The sequence below is a fragment of the Oryzias melastigma genome, linkage group LG5 (genome assembly GCF_002922805.2).
Source record: "Oryzias melastigma strain HK-1 linkage group LG5, ASM292280v2, whole genome shotgun sequence".
NCBI classification, from domain to species: Eukaryota; Metazoa; Chordata; class Actinopteri; order Beloniformes; family Adrianichthyidae; genus Oryzias; species Oryzias melastigma.
The window spans coordinates 6,889,118-6,911,023 of NC_050516.1; the positions used below are offsets into that span (position 1 = coordinate 6,889,118).

General features: G+C 39.9%; 1 protein-coding gene across 2 annotated transcripts in view; it reads left to right on the forward strand.

Moving 5' to 3' along the window:
* Positions 1–21,906, forward strand: part of arhgef10la (Rho guanine nucleotide exchange factor (GEF) 10-like a) — a gene marked incomplete at its 5' end in the record, with an annotated part of 184,829 nt that overhangs the window by 82,310 nt on the left and 80,613 nt on the right. For both annotated transcript variants that reach the window (XM_024270200.1, XM_024270201.1), the window contains 1 exon segment: positions 14,198–14,319. In XM_024270200.1, coding sequence (XP_024125968.1) covers positions 14,198–14,319 — 122 coding nt within the window.

A 21,906-nucleotide genomic window follows, 5' to 3' on the forward strand; every position in this document is an offset into this window, starting at 1 on the left:
AGTCTGCAACCACACACTGAAAACCACACCTCTAAATACAGAAGGTCATGTGACTCGAATAGAAACAGACATTGACATCTTAAACCTGATGTATGGAGAAACTGAGGAAAAAAAAACTAACATCAAGGCCTAATCTGAATTCTTCCCTTCTCCTTCACTTATCCCTCCAAATGGAGAGTTATGAAAAAATAGTGTCTCATAATTCAGACGTCACTTTTTTTTGATGAAGGCACTAATAATCCCCGCTCCACTAGCTTTAGCGTGGAGGTTCCAGCTCTTAAACATACATAAGAACATCAGTTTTATACGTTGGAAAAGGTCATGCTGCAACAAAGTCATGACTTACACTTAAATGTAAACTTCTGTGGTTCAGAGCGCACCCACGAGAAGAAAATTTAAATATATATATATATTCTGGACACACTTGCACTAAAAATGCCCCTTCAAATGGAGGGAAGCGAGAGGGGAAGAATTTGGGATGGGCTCAATACCAACCGGTTAAACCAAGATAACTAAACCAGAACCAAAACCAACCAGAACCATCCACAGAACTGTTTCCTCAACACATTCTCATTCCCAACTCGTCTCACATGGACACAGTGTTGAGGGCCCGGGCGGGTCCTTACCCAGTGAGACTCTTTCAGGAAGAGTCTGCTCTGCCAGCCTCCAGTCTACCGCCTCCAGACTAAAACAACACTCAGTTTATCCCCTTATCCAGTGATGGGCTCAGTCCTGCAGACGTCGAGTGTGTTTGTGTCATGAACCAGTGCAGTGATGGCTGGGCCTGCTTATGGGAGATGGTATGTGCATCCATATTTGAAAACATTTGGATACTGTTTATTTATGTGGGAGAAGCGAAGACAGAAAGACTCTGGGCTGACGTCATGACGCAGACAGCAGCAGCAGCACGCAGCGGCAGGCGGAGCTTCAGGAATCGAGTCGCTTTACTTCCGGGTAGGAAAAAACTCAGAAAAACAACTAATATTTCATAAATAATTTGTTTTTTAGTGTACCAAAGGCAATGTATGGTCATATATATGGATATAGGTCACTCTGAAAGGCTGAAGAAAATCATGGTATGGCCTCTTTAAGGATCATTCCCTGACCTGCTGTAGGGTTTCTGAAATTGTCTTCAGATAACATCTTATGTCATCTCTGCATCATATTTTTCTGTTTGTGTTTCACTTAAACTTTCTTTCTGCTGCAGAAACTTGAAAGCTCTCTGCTGTCTGCAGCGTTCCTCCTGATTGTCGTCTTCACAAAGCAATTAAAGCGTATTATTCAGCTGCAGCACATTTGCTCACAACAACCCTGAAAAAGAAAACTTCAGCCAGCAGTGAATAAAAGCAGCCTTTAAAGCCTAAAGAAACTGTAAATGTCGAGAGAGCCTCCTAGCACGGCAGTCTGGTGAGGGAGCAAACCTGCTTCCTGCCTGAACAGCTGTCTGCTCTGACGCCCGAATGGAGAAAGTTCAGCTTCAATTACAGGTGCCTCCTTTTGTCTCGTTCTGATGCAAAGTCACTGATGAAATGCTCTCAGCCTCGCTCTGCATTCACTCGCCGTCTCTTCTGCCTTTGAAACCGGGTTTTGTTGTGTACCCCTTTGCCTCGCCGCCTCTGCCTCCTTTCTGTGGCGTTGCATCACAAGGTTTTCACTTCACTCCCTTAATTTGACCTTTTAAAATCAATTTTTTTTTTTTACAAAAAGAGTGACTTTTTTAAATAAAGAAAATAATTTAATTGTTGATGCTCAGAGATTTCTGTCATCTTCATGAATTACTAAACTGAACTGCTGCTCTTCTCCCATCAAAAGGTTACCGCTGCTAATCAAGCTGAATCACGGTTTGTGTCTGAGTTCTTGCTTTCACATGAGTTTCTTCTCAATACACAGAGGAAAAAAAAATTTTAAATAGGTTTATAATATAAAAGACAACATGTTTTTTACTGTTAAAACTGTAAAAAAAAGAATCTTGCATCGGAACTGACAGAAATTAGATCAAATCTTGACTCTTACAACTCTGTTTTATACCCTTTAGGTTCATTGTTTACTTTAAGAAAACAAGACAAAATATTGCTAAAAAAGATTTTTATATCTTTACAGCAGGTACAAATATATTCTATTTTCAAAACTATAACAGTTCTTTCCTTATTTCTAAACTGAAATAGTCTTAGACTAGAATTAAACATTTTAAAATACATTTCTCATAAAATTTGTATTCAAATGTGTGTTTACTGTTGAAATTCTGCCCTACTGATTATACATGTATTCTATGAGTTCAATTTAACATTCTACTTTCCTTAAATCAATCAAATATGTTTCTGTAAACAAACCTCATGTCATTTAGGAATAAAACATCCTCTTAAAAATATTTTGTAAAGATAAAAATACTTTTTTTTATCAGAGAGATATTACTTAAACTAAGATGTTTTCAAGATCAAATTTTTCAAGATTTGTTGTCTTAAAGAGTCACTTGTTTTTGCGTGTTTTTGGTGTATTTTTTTAACATGTTCTGGTGGCATTTTTCTGATAGACATGTATGAAGAAATGTACAATTAAAACTGAATTTCTGAGTATTTCTTCATTTAAACCATTGTGAATCAAAAAATGCAGTTGGAAAAAGCTTGGAGGTGTAAGGTAAACCTACAACAACAAGCCATAAGCTCCCTGCTCCGCTCCATTCGTGTCGGATGGTTCAGGCCTCCGCGTCATGCGTTCATTTCTTATAACGCACTCTTCGGAGGGTATTATCCCGCTTATACCATGGTCATTTACAAAATAAATAAACATTCAATCAATATTTAGTACTTTATTCTTGTTATTTCTTTGGTTTAGCTCATTTTTTCACACAAAGCAGACTATTTGATCCATGATGCGGTTTGTTGTCACGCTGACATGGAACACGGCATGAAGCCTGAAGCCGTTACAGACCTCAGCTGCAGCGGTAAAGTGTCGCTGTTTTGAAACGAAAAACCGGACGAATGAGGATTTTTTTTCTTCTCTTTCTGAAGTTAAGCCTTCAGTGAGCAGCTAGAACATAAACGGAACACAATCAGCTTCTGTCTGTGTTTCATTTCACGGCAGGTTTGCTCTTCTGAGCTGCTCTAAATGCAGAAACTCCCTCTTGTGGTGAAACAGAAGACTACACCTTTCATGTCGAGTGGTGTTTTATTAGAAGGAGAATAACCAATTTGTCAATATTAATTTACCTTACAAAAAGAAAGCAATATAAATGCTGGTCGCTAAAATAAGTTAAACAAAGCATCAGTTCAGAGAGAAAGTTTATCCATTACTGCTTGTTTTGTCCAGACGATAAAGGAAAAATGTGTTTTAAAGAAGCCTGCGCAGTGATATCGAACGTTTGGTCTGTGTGACCGGAACTTCTTTTTTAGGTGTGCGTTATTACTGTGCATTATCACTTTTTAATGCACACCCAGCAGCCAATCAGAATCGAGTATTCACCCAGACCATGGTATAAAAATAAATAAATGTAAGGTTTTTTTACATTAAAGATGAACACAAATATGTGCCTTTCAAAATAGTCATTAATGAAAAACCTAATAATTCTTTCTTTCTCTGCCTTTTTATGTTTTTTTGGTAGTGAATAGAAAAAACTCAACAAAAATGGTCAAAATCCTCTTGGAAAACTATTTATATTAACATGAAAATGAAGTGAGGAAAGTTGATAATTACTCAGGGCAAAAGAAACCACTGGACTTGTTTCCCTTTCCACAGCAGTCTGCCCTCAATTAAAGTGTTTTATTAGGATCCACACCGCTTCGTATTCTCTCCGGTCTCGCTCGGAGACGGTTGGCACACACCAGCCATCCCAGAAAATCAAACCTTCAAAAACACTCCATAGGTCTAATTGACTCTAATTTGGAAGTGCTGAATGATTAAAAACACATCTGTCCATCACAGTATGGCCGTCTGTTGCTCGGATCTGTGAGCGGCGATGGCTGTGAATTCTAACAAGCTGTGGTTCTTGAGCTCTGATCTGCAGAAGACTGATGTTCTGCAGATTCTAGACCGCTTCTGTCTTTTCCTGCTCCCAATGAATCTGGCGTCTGGTCAAAAGCAGTTTAGGGGGTCATTGATGAAAACTGGGAAGATCGTTTAGTACATCTGAACCAGGATCGGGTCGGATCCTCAGCTAGTTGTTGCTCGGTTGCAGATATGTGAGATGACATCCATCTCCAGGGAGACGGCGCTCAGACTCGGTCTGTAGTTCCTCTGCCGGTCCACAGATCCTGATGCTGCTGATCAAAGCTGCTCCATCACTGACGGAGGAAGCTCCCTCCTCATCTGAATAGCAGTTGCAGCTCTTGTTGTCCCGGGAATGCTTCAGACGGGAGTTCAGAACGGGTCTGGTAAATGTGTGTCAAACTGGTGAACAGAGACTGAACAGCTCAAGTGAATCAGAATGGAAGTCGTGGTTTCTTTCGGGTTGTGGTGTTCTGAAGGTGTCATGTTACGCCTTTGTCCCCATTTCTGAGGCATTAAATGACTGTTACGGCTGTAGTCCTCTCTGAAGTTTTCTGTTCATAACAGTTTATTCTCCCTGGCTGGATTTCTGATTTTGTCTCTGATTTGTGCCAAATTATTTTAGAATAACCCCATAAGTTTCAGACTCTATGCTGTTGCACTCGATCTGTTGTTTTTCTCATTCTCTGTCCAATGGGCCATATGCCTGCTCATGCTACAGTCACATCAAATCAAATCAAACTTTATTTCTAAAAGCACTTTTTATACTCTCAGTAACTCAAAGCGCTTCACATTTAAAAACAAAACATACACAGTAAAAGCCCAACCCACCCTTCACATACACACACCCCCTCCCCATAACACACACACCCATGACCCCACACACAATGAATACTTAAAAAGAAAATTAAGACACTTGTAAAATAAACTTAATATAAATTTAAGGCTTGGCTCTGCTGTGAGGAAACAGTATTGAGGATTCTATCATACCAGGACCAGCTCAGTCAAAGGAACATCGCCACGGCGCCCACCCAGACCGGGACAGCAATGGAGTCCAGTCCACAGCTGTGAGGCTGCAGTGCAGGACTCCAGCCGGCCCAGCAAGGGCGAGAACCACGGCAACGACCCAGACCAAGCAGACAAGCCCTGATATGATAGATCCACACAGGAAACACTGGGGGTAAAACCAATGTAAAATGCTTAAATGAAATCCATAAAATGCATTCAAAACACAAAATTAAAAATTCATAAGATAAAATGAAATAAATAAAATGATATATAAATAAACCAATATATAAATAACATAATATATTAAAACTGATAGAATAAATAGAAAAATAAGAGCAGAATTAAAAAGGTGGGTCTTGAGCCTCTTCTTAAAAATCTCTACGGTCTCTGCGGCCCTGAGACTCTCCATCAGGCTGTTCCAGAGGCGAGGACCGTAATGATAGAACGAAGCCTCACCATGTGTTTTGGTCCTACCTTAGGAACAACTAACAGGCCGGTGCCGGAGGACCTCAGGGTCCGCGAGGGTTCGTACTTTAAAAGAAGATCATTGAGATAAGAAGGCCCAATACCATAAAAACATTTATAAACCATTAAGAGAACTTTAAAATCAATCCTGAAACGCAGAGGGAGCCAATGCAGCGATTTTAAAACTGGAGTAATGTGTTCCCGCCCCCTGGTCCTCGTCAGAATTCGTGCCGCCGAGTTCTGTAATAATTGTAAGTTCGAAAGAGATTTTTGAGGTAAACCAGAGAGCAGGGCATTACAGTAATCTAAACGACTAAAAATAAAAGCATCAGCACCTCTGTGCTGGAAGAGAGAGGAATGGGTGGACTCTGGGAATGTTTTTAAGATGATAAAATCCTGTCTTAACGACGTTTTTAATATGTGGGATAAAATTCAGCTCAGAGTCTAAAAGAACGCCCAGGTTTCTCACAGAGTGAGAAGGATTGACATTATTAAGCGTTGGTAAAATTCTCTCTCTCTTGTTATCAGGACCGATGATTAAAACTTCTGTTTTGTCCTGGTTGAGCTGAAAGAAGTTTTCTGCCATCCTTAACTTTATATCTAAAATACAATTTAAAAGAGTATTTACAGGTTCAAGGTCATCAGGAGACACGGCGATGTAGAGCTGAGTATCATCAGCATAGCTGTGAAAGTCAACGCCGTGTCTCCTGATGACATCCCCAGGAGGCAACATGTACAAGTTAAAAAGAATGGGACCTAAAATTGACCCTTGGGGAACCCCACAACTTATTTCATGGATTCTTGATATACAACTGCGGGATGGGGAGGCATCGGCAGAATCTTCTGTTAGCTGCCGTCGCCCGATGAAAATCGCTGGCGTAGTCATGAATGTAGAGGCGGCGGTCAGTCAGGGGGATCACATGAAAAACTGGGATTTAGGTCGCCAGTGGCATTTTGGCATATGTGACCATAGTCTGACCCCGGGCTCAAACGGCTAGCGTTACGGCTCCGATGCGAGCGCTGCAGTAAGTGCGAGAGGAAATCCCACTGCAGACGATCATGTTCGACCTCTGCGGCCTGACCTCTGCAGCGCTGCAAATCCGTTTCATTGGGTTTAGATTTTCGCTGGACGCCACAGCTGAACCACAGAAAATAAAGGGGTGGGATTACTGTGCTTCATATGTAAATGACGGGTCATCGCGTGAACCTACGTGAGTTCAGAGTTTTGAGAGGTCGTAGCAGAGCCTGAAGCTGCAGCCGTCCAGTAACCATATGGAGTCAGAACTCACACCTCACGACTATAGTGAGGCCTGAGGACACGTATGACAGCATCACGCGTACGACACAAGTGCATTCAACTTCCATTATCCTTACCAATACTTCACCATACACCAACCATGTGCGTTCCATTTTCATGACGTCTCTTAAGGTGGTCGTAAAAAATCAAATCAATCTTTATTTCTGTAGAACCTTCCCATACAAAAAATAACACAACGTGCTTTACACCAAAACCAAATAAATATAAATACAAGCATGAAAATTAAACCATAGCCCCTCCCCGAGACCCTCTTTTATGATCAATTTGCAAATGATTGATAATACATGAATGAAAACAGATGTCATCCATATATCTCTACCACATCAGAGTCCCTGATTGGTTAGTACTGATGTAACTTCAACCTGGTTCAGCTTTCAACAGGCGTTCAGTGGCTGTGTATTTTGTACCTGGAGCCTAAAAATGAACTTAAAAACCTTTTGTAGTGATGTGTGAATGCAAGAGTTTTGAACGTGGAAGTCTGAAACTCACATTTACCCACGTTTACATCCACTTTCCATTGGAATTGCAGCTTGAATTCACGTTTCCAAGGCTTCAGGCTTCAGACAAAAGCATAAACCAAAGGAAAAATTGTGAAAAGTTCAAACTGAGCCCCAAGCATCTCAGCAGAAGTTTTTAACAGTAGTTGTGGAGGTGTCAGCGTCCCAACAGCTGCTTCATTACTTTCAGGAATGCGGCCCTTTTTCAGCAGGAGGCATCTATCCGAGCATCACTTCATTAATCAGGCCTCCTCGGTTTAGAGCAGACTCTTAAAATCATGGCCGCCCACTTGAATATTCAAACGACACTAAATGGCTGCGCTGTGAGGAAGACTCCGCTCCGCTGAGACAGGACTGAACTACTTGGACAGAATTCCGACTGCCGTATCCCACAGAGAGTGGGTGCAGCTTTTCGTCCAGCTGATTCCATCCCTACAGTGCGGCAGAGGCCAGGGGCCGCTCACATCCCGGGAAAGGGGAATGCAGCAAAACACTCGGAGCTCCTAAACTTTAGATCCAGGCCGACCGCTCACCCTGTTACCATGAAAATGAGCCAAAGCTCCGGCGGCAGACCGTCGCCTTCAGGACGACCCAGCGGAGGGCGATGGCGAGGACACGGACGTCAGATTGGAAGGATGCTGGTGGTTGATTGCATTTAAAGGCTTTCTAAAACACTCGTCTGAAATCTTAATGAATTAGCTGTAATTAGTGCAGCGTCTTTTGTTTGTTTCCTTTTTCATTCCACTAAATGAAATCAGGATGGACTAACTTAATGAGTCGTTGGATAAAATAAGACGTCTTCTTTGTTTCAGCGTCTCTTCATTTTTTGACAGCTTGAATTCTTTGAGGGATTTATTTGTCTCACAAAAACAACATTTTAATGAATCAGATTAGACTTTTCTCATGTTTGGGTTTTGTAGATTTCATTAGTGCGTCTCCGGCTTTACATGACAATGAACAACAAGAAGCGTTTCCGAGTTAAACAGAAAACCTGCCTCAGCTAAACTTCTATTGTTTCATCTGAATCGCACATCAACTGTTTCTCAATTATCTGTTCATGTTATTTTTACTCTTTTATCTTCAGTCAATGACTATTTCATGTTCAATATTTAGACTTTTGCTTTTTGCTTGTTTAAATCCCAATGTATTTATTATTATTTTATAACTCTGTCATTCATTTTAACTCTTTTCTTCCCTATTGTTTTCATCTTTTTTTTGCAAACTGGTTCTCAGCTGTTAAAATACATACTTTTGCATCAAAAATGTTCATTTTTCAGAAAAAAACTGACTTAACTCATTAAAGTAAATAAAACTGCATGTCCATTCTGTTCATTTCTTTAGAAGTTGAATTTGATTTTCTTACTTTAAATACAACATTTTTTTGATTTAGTATTCAAATTTGACTTTATTATGTGACGTTCAGTTGAGTTTTCCTGTTTTTTTCCTCTGTTTATAAACGTATTTTATGATTTACAGAAACCTTTTAAACCTTTAGTGCCGGCTGAACAAAAACTCCTGGTGAAGCAACACATTGTTCCCTTTATGTCCACCATTTCTGAGGCTAAATTATGGAGAACCAGGGGAACATAAATTCACAGATTGATTACTTTTTAAATGGTAAAAAGGACTGCAGGTATGGAGGGTTTTTTACGGCGTGCTGACAGCTCAGCTTTCTTTACGGTGGAAGCGCATTCATCTGTTCAGACACGGGGCTGTTTGTGCCACGGCGAGCGTTTTCCTGACACACACATGAACAGGTCTGTGGGAACCTGCAGTTTGTGTTTTCTGAGGTTATAAAATGGGATTTTTCTGATAGTGAAGGAAATTAAGATTAAAACTGCATTCCTGAGCATATCTTAACCAAATTGTTGAGAATCAGGTGGAGACGAAAAAATGCTGTTTAAAAAAGATTGTATTTGTGACATAGAAAATCCACTGGGCGGGGCCACAAGCTCTCTTCTCCGCCCCTTTCTGATGCATCCACTTACATACAAATAGATCCATGAACGTCTTGTTTTCCTCGTCTGAGCTGGAATCTGGATCTAAACTGCACAACTGGATAGAAATGATATTTATCACTAATTTTGTTGCACCAGTGATATCAGGTTGGGGGTGTGAGGGGCTGTAAGCTAGCAGGAGAGAGTGTAAACATATGGATGTTGGGAAGCAGGGGCAGGCTTACTCGGCACAAACAGTCCACCCACAACTCAGAGGTGAATTTATAGGCCCGAACTTCTGATTTCCCAACGTTTAGATTCATTTGTTCTAGAGAAACAACAGTTCATTTTCCTCACTATTCGTTCAAACCTCGATTTTTGGGTTTAATTAATCATCCTGTCAAACATTATGTGACTTCAACTTTGAGAACAGCAGCTGTAGGTCATCTGATCAGCTGACGACTGCAAGGGTCCAGTTTAAACATCTTCAACCAAGTGTTGACACAAACATTAGCAGCAGCACGTTGTTTTTGGTAAATAAAGTCAGAAGTAGCAGCTCAAACTGAGAAACTGTCATCTGAGCGACTTTTAAAGGTCAAGGTGTCAGACGGAGCTGCAGATCCACAGGGATTTTCCTGCACCTCCATCTCTGGGGTTTACTGGGAGTAATCCCAAAAGGACACAATATCCAGTCAGGAGTGACCCTGAGGAGCCTGATCTGAGGCGAGATGACGACCGCAGATGCCATTTTAATCAGCCAAAAACAGGAAACAACAAACAGGAAGCTGGACGTCAAACCTTTACGGTCCACTGAGTTTCTGCTGCAGCCATCAGACGCTCGGTTTGGTGTAATCTCTGACATTGTAACATGTTATAGCAGCCAAGGTCACTTTAATCCATATCTGCATACAGTACTATTACACTTTTCAGACAGAGAGACAGTGAAACACTCAAGAAAAAAAGCTGAAGACTTTGCATAAAAGTTTTACTCCTCCATCATCCGACCGCAGAAGATGCTGGTGAAAAATTAACACAACATAGGAGGCAGATGAATGCTGCATGAGCTTTCTGCAGAGATGCCGCTGAAAACGAGGCCTAAAGTCAAAGACAATAGTCCGACACACACTGACAGCAGCGGCGCCGTCTTTCTGCTGCATCATACTTTGTCGTTTAACAGTCCTCTTATCGCTGTAATTATTTTGGAAGCGTCTCCGTTTTTCATTTCCTCCTCGCTTTTGCAGACCCACATGTGCTGCTTCCAATTTTTTCCTTTTTTTATTTTTCTACAAACCTAAGTGCAACTTCTAGATTCTGGTTTCAAATCTGCAACCTTTAACTTCCAAGCCAGCGAGGCTAACCACTTTATTACTGTTACCACTTGATCGTTTGACCCCAGGTCAGTGATACCTCTTGGGTCGTGTGAATCTTTCATTTCTGTTCTAAGAATGTGGTCCAACACAGAGCTGCAGCCTGATTCTGATCAGTTATGTGTAAAGTCAGGCTTGAGAAGAAGTTTTTGCTTTGTAATGAAATAAGAGGATTGAAACACATTGGGCTTTTTGCATCTATATTACATGCAGGTGTGTCATTTTGCATGAAGAGGTCCTGCTGTCCAAATTCATCTGCTCTAAGTTCTAAAAGAAATCACAGACATCCTGAGATGATCTTTAAAGTCTGCAGGCCTCTGCCACTGACAGAAACCAGTTAAAACAGTCCTAGAAACAAAAAATATGTAATTCTTTTATGTTTTTTATTTATGAATCATCTTTATTCAGCCAGGAGAACCTCATTGAGATCAAACATCTCTTTTCTCCACAGAGTCCTGTCCACAAGGCAGCAGAGTTGAATCATTTCAGAAGCTTTAAAAACAAAAGGTGTCTGAAAATGATCAGGTCAAATGTTCAGAACATAACTCTTCCTCTAAGCCGTCCAAAACAATCTCAGCCATCCCCAGTGACACCAGTTTCTGCTCAGATTTCAGGTGGAAACTGCAACAACTGAAGGGCTTTAGAACATGAAAAGGATCTGAGGTTTCTGTTTGATTTGACTCAACTGTTTTAACACATTTATGAGCTCTCATCAGCATGATCTAAACCCGGACTTACTTCAGGTTTTCTGCCTTGCAGTTCATCATCAGTCCACAAGGGGCAGTAGAAAGACTCATTTCAAAATGGCTGCTTCCATGAAATCTCAAAAACTATTTTGGTGGGAAAAGTGTATTTTTCTAAATATTATGGCAAGAAAAAAAATAATAAATTGTAATTGATTTTGAAATGACTACTTGCTGTTTTGAAAGAACTCACAATTTGTTGATAATTGTTTAGAAAATTACAGTTACACCGCATTCAAATTTTTTGCATCTTAAACTAACATTCTTGTGAGCAAAAACTTACCAAATCACACACCCTGTAATCAAATCAAATCAAATCAAATATACTTTATTAATCCCCGGGGGGGAAATTCAATAAATGATACAATCTAGAGATCATTACAAAAAATGATTTATTTGTAGATCTCATTGAAGGGTTTAAAAAAAATACTAATTTCCCCCCAAAAAAGTATATTTTCTTCTGTCAATTTTTGGCCGTAGCAGCTTAACGCCTGGTTCACACTGACGTGGAACAGAGACCACTTCCATTCGGCGCCCTTGTTAACCTATGGTTTGGTTCACATCAGGCGTGGAGCGATCCACGTCAATTCTGGCAGGAAGTTACATCAAGATACATGCGAATATCCAGTTCATTTTCTAAATACGATCGTGTTTTTGTGTCTAAACAGACTGTAGAGATGATAGTAAACATAAAAACATAAACAAAATGATGTATTTGTAGATTTCATTGAAGGGTTTAAGAAACACGGGGTGGCTCCAGCATTTTTTCTCTGGGGTTGCTAAGTGACTATAGGCAGTTGCTTATTCATTTTAAGTAAAATTACATTTCCAAGAAGGAAAGTAACAGGAACGCATGTTCATACAATGTTAGTACTAGATTTAAGATTATTGTCTTGTCAATAGATGAAAAATTTTAACTGTGTTAAGTGTCAAAGTACGAAGAGAGAGAAACAGATGTTAAATGTGTTAGGAAAACGAACAATAATTAATTTAACTAGGGCTGGGTTGGTATAATTAATGAATAGTTTCAATCTATTGAAGCTTAATGGATCAATAATCGATGTATAAAAATATAAATGGATAAAGTTAAAGTCCAATAGCTTAATGCTAACATATAATGGAATTTCCCATAGGATGGCTAACGCTAACGCTCAGTCAACCTATGAATATATTGCTGAATAAATAAACATCCTCATTTAGTCAGAGGCTTGAATTTTTCCAAACTCTCTTACAAAAATATTTTTTAAAGTAACCATTTGTGGCCTAAAGTACAGTTTTTTCCCCTCATACTTTCTTCTTCTTCTGGAATAAGGTGTAATGCTATAGCCTGATCGCCACCTAGTGTCCAAACTGAAACATCCTCCAGGAGAAGCAGAAAATGTTTCCAATGTTAATGATCTGAACATTTTAGTTAGAACTTCTCCTTTAGAGAATCTATGTAACACTGTATGATATTAACAATCTCATTATTTCTCCGATAGATTTACAGTATGTGAACTGGATCCGATTAATATGAATATATTCAAAACTTATAGTACATTATTAAATTATTTCTAAACAAATGTGTATAAGGGAGTTAACTGTGTAAACTCAAGATTGAATTGAATTGAAGAATTGAAAGAATTGGAAAAAAATCAGAATTGAATCAATTCAGGCTCTTGTGAATTGAATGGAATCATTTCTGGAATTATTATAGATACCCAACCCTGGATTTAACAGGAGCTGTTGAGTGTCCACACTTTGTCAACTGCCTCTTCTTCGCCATGCGGAAAATTTGCTACTTGACCATAGAAAACAGCATTTTTGATGGCCAAAACACTGTTCATCACGGCCCTTTTCCTGGCGATTTATGATCCTTTTTGTTTGCCGTAGATCGATGCCTGTCCAATAATGTGTTTATAAGCTTGACGTCTCAGCTCAGTGTGGGAGGAGGTTCTGCCAAATGTTTTCAGCCTGATTGCTACATGGAGCAGCATTTGTGTATATCTCATTACAATGCATGGAAGACACAGGATGGTTAGAGCAGTGAAGGTGGTGAAACACCGACTCTTTCAGAGCCAGATTAACAAGCAAATGAGAGGCCCATATAGGTCATTCTACAACTGGAGAACAATTTATGTATCACCCAACATATTTTAAACTACCCACAAACCGAATGCTAGAACATGCAGTTTCTGACTAAATGGACATGTCCTACAGAAACTAAGAGAAAAGAATGCTTGAAAATAGTTTAGAAATTAAATCAGTCTGGAAACTTCTTAAAATGCCATTTTCCCCGTCCCCCTCCAAATGAGCAAATCACATTTTAAGTGAAAGTTCAAATTAAACTCTTGTTTTTGGAAGCCCCTAACTGGCAACATTTGTTTTGAGAAAAAAGTACAAATAATTGTCATTCATGGTCACGGAACATGTGTCCACAACGTGCACTTACCCTGTTACCATAACTTTTTTAGAGAGACATTCATCCTGTTATTGATGAATGTGGAGAAACTTCTCACCTGCTGTCTTTTCAGTCACATTTTAACTCAAAATAAACTATAAAAAAACATGAAAAATATTAAATGTCAAATGGAAAGTGATGGTATGCAATACATTTGTGCACAATGAGCATTTTTTTTTAAATAAAGCATTAGAATTTGGCCTGCACATTTTTGGGGTTGCTTTACCAAATCTTGCAGTTGCTATAGCAACCCCAAGCTGCCCCCTAGCACCACCCCTGAAGAAATATACTAATTTACCCCAAAATGTATTTTTTTTCTGTCAGTTTTTTGCCATAGTGGCTGTAGAGGTTTAAAGCAAATTCAAGCTAAGAGTCCAGACCAGCCATGGAACCACCCCGCTCTGCTGTGTCTGCAGACTAGAACCTTCTTTTCTGTTTCAGGAGGGGAGAATTCCCCCGGATGGTTGTATGGAGAGGATGAAGGGAAGACGATATCGTCGTTCTCCAGCCCGCTGCTCGTCTGTCACATGCCCGTCTTTGCCACCAAGTCTGCAGAAAGAAAAGTAAGTCTGCTGGCATTTCTGCTCACTTATTGATCAACTTTAATGATGTTTAGAACATTTTACAACAATTGAAAGCTGTTTATTTTTAATAAATATTTTAACTTGGTAAAGGAAATGAAGTTCTGCTAATAGAGCCTCTTAATGCTTTATAGTGTAAAGAATTTCCTCCCAAACAAAAAAAATTCTATTAGTTACCAAATCATAACAAACACTTTTGAACTGAACTTTTTTCCCTTCACATCAGATTTTTTTTGACTGTCCAACTTTATAGAAGTTGACCAGGCAACAACAGTAGCAGGTAAAAATAACGGGATAAAAATTCCTCACAAGACGGCCTCCTGTTTCCATTGTCATCCCAGCATCATGAATCTTCCCTCCCTCAAATAGGTCTTCTCTCCTTTGGGTGACAGATGTAGTTCCTTAGAAGAGCGGGTTCTGGAGCTCGCTGTCACACTAATCCAGATTTATGTCAGCACAAGTTAACTTGTGTTTTTTTATTTTCCTTTTTTTAATGTTAAAGCTCAAACCTGCAGTTCCAGGTAAATCCCACTGAAACTCAAAGAGTTTGGGGATTTAGGTCAGGATCAGGTTTGTAACTTTGATTCCAGCAAACTGCTGAACGGGGATTTTCAGACTTTACTAGAGTTGTTTTCTGAGAACACTTTTGTTATGGAGCTGCTGTTTTGTTGCTGTAGTTTTAAAAAAGAAACTTGAAAGAGTCAGAGTCTTAAAACATTCTATTTTAATTTATATAAGTTTAGGAAACTATTTTTTGCTTTGTTTTTACTTCAGTATGTGCTTTTGGATTATGTTTGTAAATTCCCTGAAATTGAGGACTTTGGTCTGATTTACCAGGATCCATCAAAACGGGAGCTTTTGTTGTCTGTTCACTAAATCGTAGCTGTTTGCTTGAGGTTTGATGATCAGATGCAGCATAAAGATCCACTCTGATGATGTGTTTTTTGTGTTTTTGACGAGTTCCGTGGTATTGTTCTGATGATGAAGGACAATGTTATTGATCACGTAAAGTTGCAGATCATAAAGCCATTTCGCGGCGATACAAAGTAGGGCCGCATGATTTAAGAAAAACTTCTGATGTGCGATATGTAGTGATCAATATTGCAATGACAATATGATGTACAATACATGGCCAAGTAGCAAAACAGCTATCATTCCATTTCACTGCATCAGTTTTTCTTTTAATTCCAACAGAACTTTAATTGTCCTCCCAATGACCCACGTCTGCATTGGAGGCAAGTATCTAACACGAAAGAGCTCCATCCGATTGGTGAAAAGGACTTTTTTAATGTTTTAAAAACGTCAAGCTGCCATTACATTGTTTTTGCATGTGTAAACATTTATGGGAACCACTTATTGCAGTTTAAGCCGTCTTTTTTCGATTTGTTGATATTGGGGATAGTGGGGATAAATTTGTGAGGTATTGTGCAGGCTTAGCATAAAGTATTATGTGCAAAGCTGCTTTTCTTCCCCTCAGAATCTGTTGGTTTATATTGATTACTTAAACATTTTACTACTGTGAAGTGTCACATTTCAGCATAAAGCTGTTTTTCTCAGCTTCTGGAATCCAATGAAATCACGCTAATTGCAACACTTTTTGGTGATAGATTTTTTTTTATTGACACCAATTGGCTATTATTCGTGCCAGAATCTGTTAGTTTAAGTCAGAGGTCTGCAACATTCCACACTTACAGAGCCATTCTGGTCAAATTTCCACAGACCAAAACCCAGCTGGAGACACAAAGGCTCACTTCATCCTTTAGAAAACGACATGACGACATGGATTGTATTTATTCAATGGTACCATCATGATAAGCTGACGACCAGCAACACTCAAAAGCTACTGCAAGCAACTAGCAATGCACCAAATGCCATCGTTATTTCATATCACTAGCAGGTCTCACTGCTCGCACCAGAGCCTGTGTGCAGCAGGCAGTGACCTAATTAAAACAAAGACAGTCAACTTCGAATATCAAATGACTGCCATTAAATCATGATCAATAAAAATTAACATCTTTTCTATGAATAAAACAAATAAAATGTGAAAATGCTCTTTTCAAAATATCAAACAGTTTATACCTTTTTTTTTTAGAACTTTATTTAAAGATTTTCAGTTTTGACGTATTTTCAAAAATTGAAAATGCATCTTTTAATGCAGTTTGCCTTCATTCTGCTTGTGCTTTCTGACTTCCAATTGATTTTCCGTTGTACATGGTGCACAAGAATCAGATGTTTAAAATGTTTTAGCACAGTACCATGAGTTTTGAAAAACAAGCATTTGTATTTTTATTTAATCAGAGAGCCACAATAAAACGTAAAAGAGCCACATATGACTCTGGAGCCACAGGTTGAAGACCTCTGGTTTAGGTTAATCGTGTAAGCACTCTACTACTGTGAACTGTTGACTTTACACTGTTTACTTTACACTCTACTACTGTAAAGTGTTGCATATCAGTGCAAAGCTGATTTTTTTCAGCTTTCAGAATCTGTTGGATTAAAATTGTTTGTGTTAGCGGTTAAAGAGTTGCTGCAATTCTAAGAATGTTGACCCTGGAGCTAAAGTCCCGGTGTTAACAACAATACATACTGTTGTTTTACACAATATTTATGGAGTTTTTTCATCCGTTCAGCATCGCTCTGCTGTTGTTGTCAGATCCATTTTTGAAACAAGTTGATTTTAGCCAACTGTCCTTTATCTGAACACGTTTGGTCGTGTTTGTGGGCTTCAAACTGCCTGCGTCTACATTTGAGAGGCAAAGTGCTGTCAAAATCCTCCGGCTTTCAGCCTCCATTTGTCTGCAGCCGTGACAGGATCGTGGTTTTAACCGAAGATGGTTAAGAATGAGATAATGGCGTGTCATTTTTACATGGTCACTTCCTGTTCAGTGCCATCAAAGGCCCCCCCGCCCTGGCCCCAGCGTATAAAAAGATGCCGTCACAGTGGAGATCTCTCTCAAAAGCACATAGACTGCTGGAATTACAAGGTGACCCCAGAGCATCCCTTTTAGTTACTGGCTGAAGAATTTTGATCAATACAAGCTGTAAAATCCTAGAAGCTTCCGATAGATCAAACGGTCGGCACAGGTGAGGGCGAAGACTTAAGGGGTTTTAGAAGGCCGTGGAAATGGTTTTAAATCAATTTTCAGAGGCTGAGAGATGATATTTCTAATCAAATCTCCTATAGCTGTAATGTGCTTATGGTGCTTGTGAGCGTGTTGGGTGGGGGAGGTCTCATTACTGAGTCCAGCAGGTAGGATGTTATAAAGTGATCATGCAATTACCTTAATGGCAATGGGACACCCAAGAATAAATCAATGGAGCAGCATTAGATTAAGAGTTGTATGCAGAGTGCTCCTGTCGGGTGGGATGAAACAGCAGGTGGGGGTTCAAAAAGTCGATCTTTGACACGGCGGGGGGATTTTCCCAGAAGATTGTGAAGATGTTTCACAGGATTGGGAGTTGGCTCTGAGTGGAAGCAAAGACAAGTTAATATATTTTCAGCTGCAGTCTCTGAAGATCTATAGCTACTCCTCTGTGAGCGTTCAGAGGCTCGCCGCTGTGCGACCGCCGCTATGGAAACGGCGCTGTACGAACGCCGCTCTGTCCACTCACGTTCTTTCACGTGTTTCATGCTTTTTGTGCAAATGTGAAATCTTGCTTGCAATTTTCTAAAAACAGGAAGGTTAGAGTCTTCATTGATGTGTTCATAGAGTTATATGAATGACTCACTCTGATGAAATTGTGTTTTTGCTGTTTTTCTGATGACAGAGAACATATATAAACAAAAATTAAGATTAAATTTGAATTTCTGAGTAATTCTTTAATCAAATTCTGGATGATCAGGAGCAGATGAAAAATGTAGAAAATCTGCAGGGTGGGGCCACAAGCTTCCTGCTCTGCCCCATTCTGATTCATCCACGGACAGACAAATAGATCCATGATCGTCTTTGTTTTCCTCATCTGAACTGGAATCTGGATCTAAACTGTACAGCTGGATAGAAGGGATATTGATCCCCATTTTTGTTGCCCCAATAATGTTAGGGTGAGGGATTTCATTCTAGCGGGAGAGCATGTAAACAGAGAGCTCTCAGCAGTGGGGATGGGAAAGGGGGCGTGGTTGCTCAACACGTCTGCCTACAACAGCTACATTCACACCTCCCTCAGCCATGTGGGTTTAGACGACCACTTCCAATGTTAAGTCTATGTAAACGTGCGTATCTGTGCTTCTCAGGTTTCCATACTCAAAAATTTTGTATTCGCACAAGTTTGGTGTATTCAGACTGAACACATTTGGCCCGCTTAAAATAAACCAGAGTTCATTCCCCCTCATAATCCAGAACTAAGTTTCAGTCTGAAGTGGACCGTGGTCCAGGACCAGGAACCCCTCTCTGACCCATCTTTTGAGGTGGTCTCTGTTTGTTTCCAATCAGACTGGACTTTACTTTACTCTGAGATTCCTCAGTCTGAGTACGATTTGTGCTGAGACCAGAACAACTGAACCTAAACAACCACCGTAGTCGGTCATGAGCGACAAACGTGGAGCAGGGATGCAACAGCAGCTCATTGAAATGTGTTTGGATGAATGCAGACTCAAACAACTACTAAAGAGATACACTCTCTGTTTTCCCGACAATTTAAATGTCATAAACACTTATCAGTGTACCTCATGGCGTCCTCAGTGACTGTCTTGCAGCATGCTTTACCAAAGCAGCAGTAAGAAGTCTTGAGCCTGAATTTCATACAGACATTCAAAACTGGTCAGGGAAATAAAAAGTTAGAATTTATTTGCAAAGTGCAGCCTCCCCATCTTTCTCTTTTTGTTTTGACCCGCCCCTGTAACTGTTGGCCAATGACTGAAGAGATCTTTAGTCATGTGGTTTTGTTTACAAGCTCTGGTCTGGAACAGAAATCTCTTCGTTGACCCGGTCTGAATATGGACCAAACGCAAGATTTAGGACTCAATTCGGACTACATTGAGCAGTCCCAGCCCAAAACAAATAATTTTTTCTGTGTAAATTCACCCTAAGAATGTTGTTGGGCTCTATGTCCCTTCATTGAATGCGTGTAAATCAGGTCAAACTTTGACCAATCCGTAAGGATAACGTTCACTTCAATTCACAGAAATGTCAAACGTTTGAAAACTGATCCTGAAGGAGATTGTAGGTCCATGCTCCTGCATTGAGTTTGCACCATAGAATATGTGTTTAGCTTGTTCTTGAAGCATCAGAAGTGAGTTTCTAATGAACTCCTGCTGCTCTGCAGAAACTATGTCTAGAAAATGACATGATTTAGGTTAAAAACAGCATAATCATAATGAAAAGATTACTGGGAACACTTTGAAAACAGATCAGAAGATGATGAGAGTGGAACTTTAACAGTTTTTAAAGCTTTCTTCCTATTTTTTAGCTTCTATTGCAGCTTCATGCGTCTTCAGAATCAGCACAGAGTGGGAATGAGGACTAGAGAGCTGGGGAGGCAGGCAGGGTATCTGCTCCCTTTTTTTTGAGCAGAGAGAAAGGTAGCATTAAACGGAGTGACTTTAAGTCCTTCATGCAAAGCAGACTGTGATTAGGAGCTTAAGTCAGCAGCAATCCCCCCTCTCCGTCTCCGTCTCCATCGTTGCCTCAGCGGCTGCCTGGAGACACCCTCGCCTTCCCGTGCCAAAGCTCTACAGCTCTTTCTGGATCTGGCTGCTCCTCCTGGCAGTCTGAGTTACAGGGAGCAGAAAGGATGAAGAAAGGGAGGCAGAAAAGAAATCTCAGATTAAAAGAGACGTGGCCAAAGGGGCCAGAACTGTTTCCAGCTAAATATAGTTCCAAACCGTCATGACATGAGCGGTGCGTGCAGGTCACCTAAGGGGGGAGGGGGCTGTGTGCAGTCCTGTACAGTCCAGCCTGTAGGAGCTGGCTGCTCTGCAAACTCCTTATTGCAGATAAACCTTATCACAGGTCTGCTGAGTGTGAACAGCAGGGGGGGACTGACTCCTCTCAATTTATCTCTTTCATTTTCTTCCTCCCCCCCGCTCAGCTCACACAAACACGCCAACAATCCTCCACTATCTTGGTTAATAGACAAACGGCGTTGTGCTGCTCCTTGTTGTTTAAAGAGTCGCCGCACGCTCGGTTCCTCTGCCATTTTGAGAGATGAAACGGAGCAGGTGTGGCAGCTCGCCTGAAGGGAGGTGTGAGGTGGGGGGGTTAAGGGATTAATAGGAGACGATAACGCAGAAAGGCCAGCAGACTATTACACCGGAGGAATGACTGCTAAATTGAACAATTAATGCCATTTTCAGCAGCGGCACTATGCCAGCCCTCCTGTCACTTTTACCCAAATTCACTCGTCTGATTGATGCAGACAAGCAGGTAAAAGAATCTGACCAGTTTCAGCAAATACATGGCGTCGCAGCCAAATGTCACCACAGAAAACAAGGATCGACATTAAGGTGGACATCAATTCAGAAATCCGGAACTATGATTCACAGATCAAACCACCATTCTGGTGTTCTGCTGTGTCTTCTTTTTTCTGGATGTATAAAAATTTAAATAATATGTTTGAATCACCATCATTTGGAACAGGAGATCAGAATCAACAAAACATAGTGGATAAAAATACAAAGGCAGATATTTTTTTATCACTTAAATCAATGTCACACTCCTAGGTTTTTCTGTCAAATTTCTGTTCAACTTCAGCGGTAAACAAAAACATAAACATCTCTGCTGTTATGGATCATTTTAGAACAAATCCTGAATCATCCACAGTTTGTCATCCTCACAGTTCTGCTGACTACAGTTCCAGTAGATCATGACCAGAAGACAATACGTAAATGAAGACACACCTCCAAAGAAATGGACCAACTAGAAAACACTCACAGTCCTTTCATCTGAACTGACAGCAGAGTTTCCAACAGAAAACAGGCTTAACAAGCTGACTGTTTAATTCAGAGGAAACCTCCCCAAACTTTAGATTTTACAGACAAGTTCTTCTCCACTATGCTAGCAGACGGTCACATGATGTCTAGTTTACAAACACTAGACTTTTGTAATATTCTTATTTAAATTGTTGACAATATTATTTTTTTTCAGAACTTATTTCAGTAAACTGAATTTCAGTCTCATTTCTTCATTTCCAAAATACTCTCAATACTTTTACTTTGAAGAGGAGAACTTTTTCCAACACTTTACTTTGAAGATTTATTTACTTCCAGAGACAGTAGCGCATAGATTCATTTTATTTTATAATCTTCAAATCTAACATTATTTTGGCATTTCAGAGAAATAATTACATTGTTTGATGTGTACTTTTACTACATGTAAAAAGATCACATATCAGCGATCTCAGGCATCACAAATATTCAGACTCAATTTTCTGGAATATACAGCATGTAAATAGTGATTGAGTTCGCGTACAGAACAGACTCTGCAGTGACATCGTTAGTGAGAATAAATGACTTTCACCATCAGTCAAGTTTCTAAATACATTTGTAGCAGTCTAGGTAAATTCTGGTGGTGTATATAATCGCATCAGATTAATATTAGGGCTGGGAATCACTGGGTACCTCACGATACGATA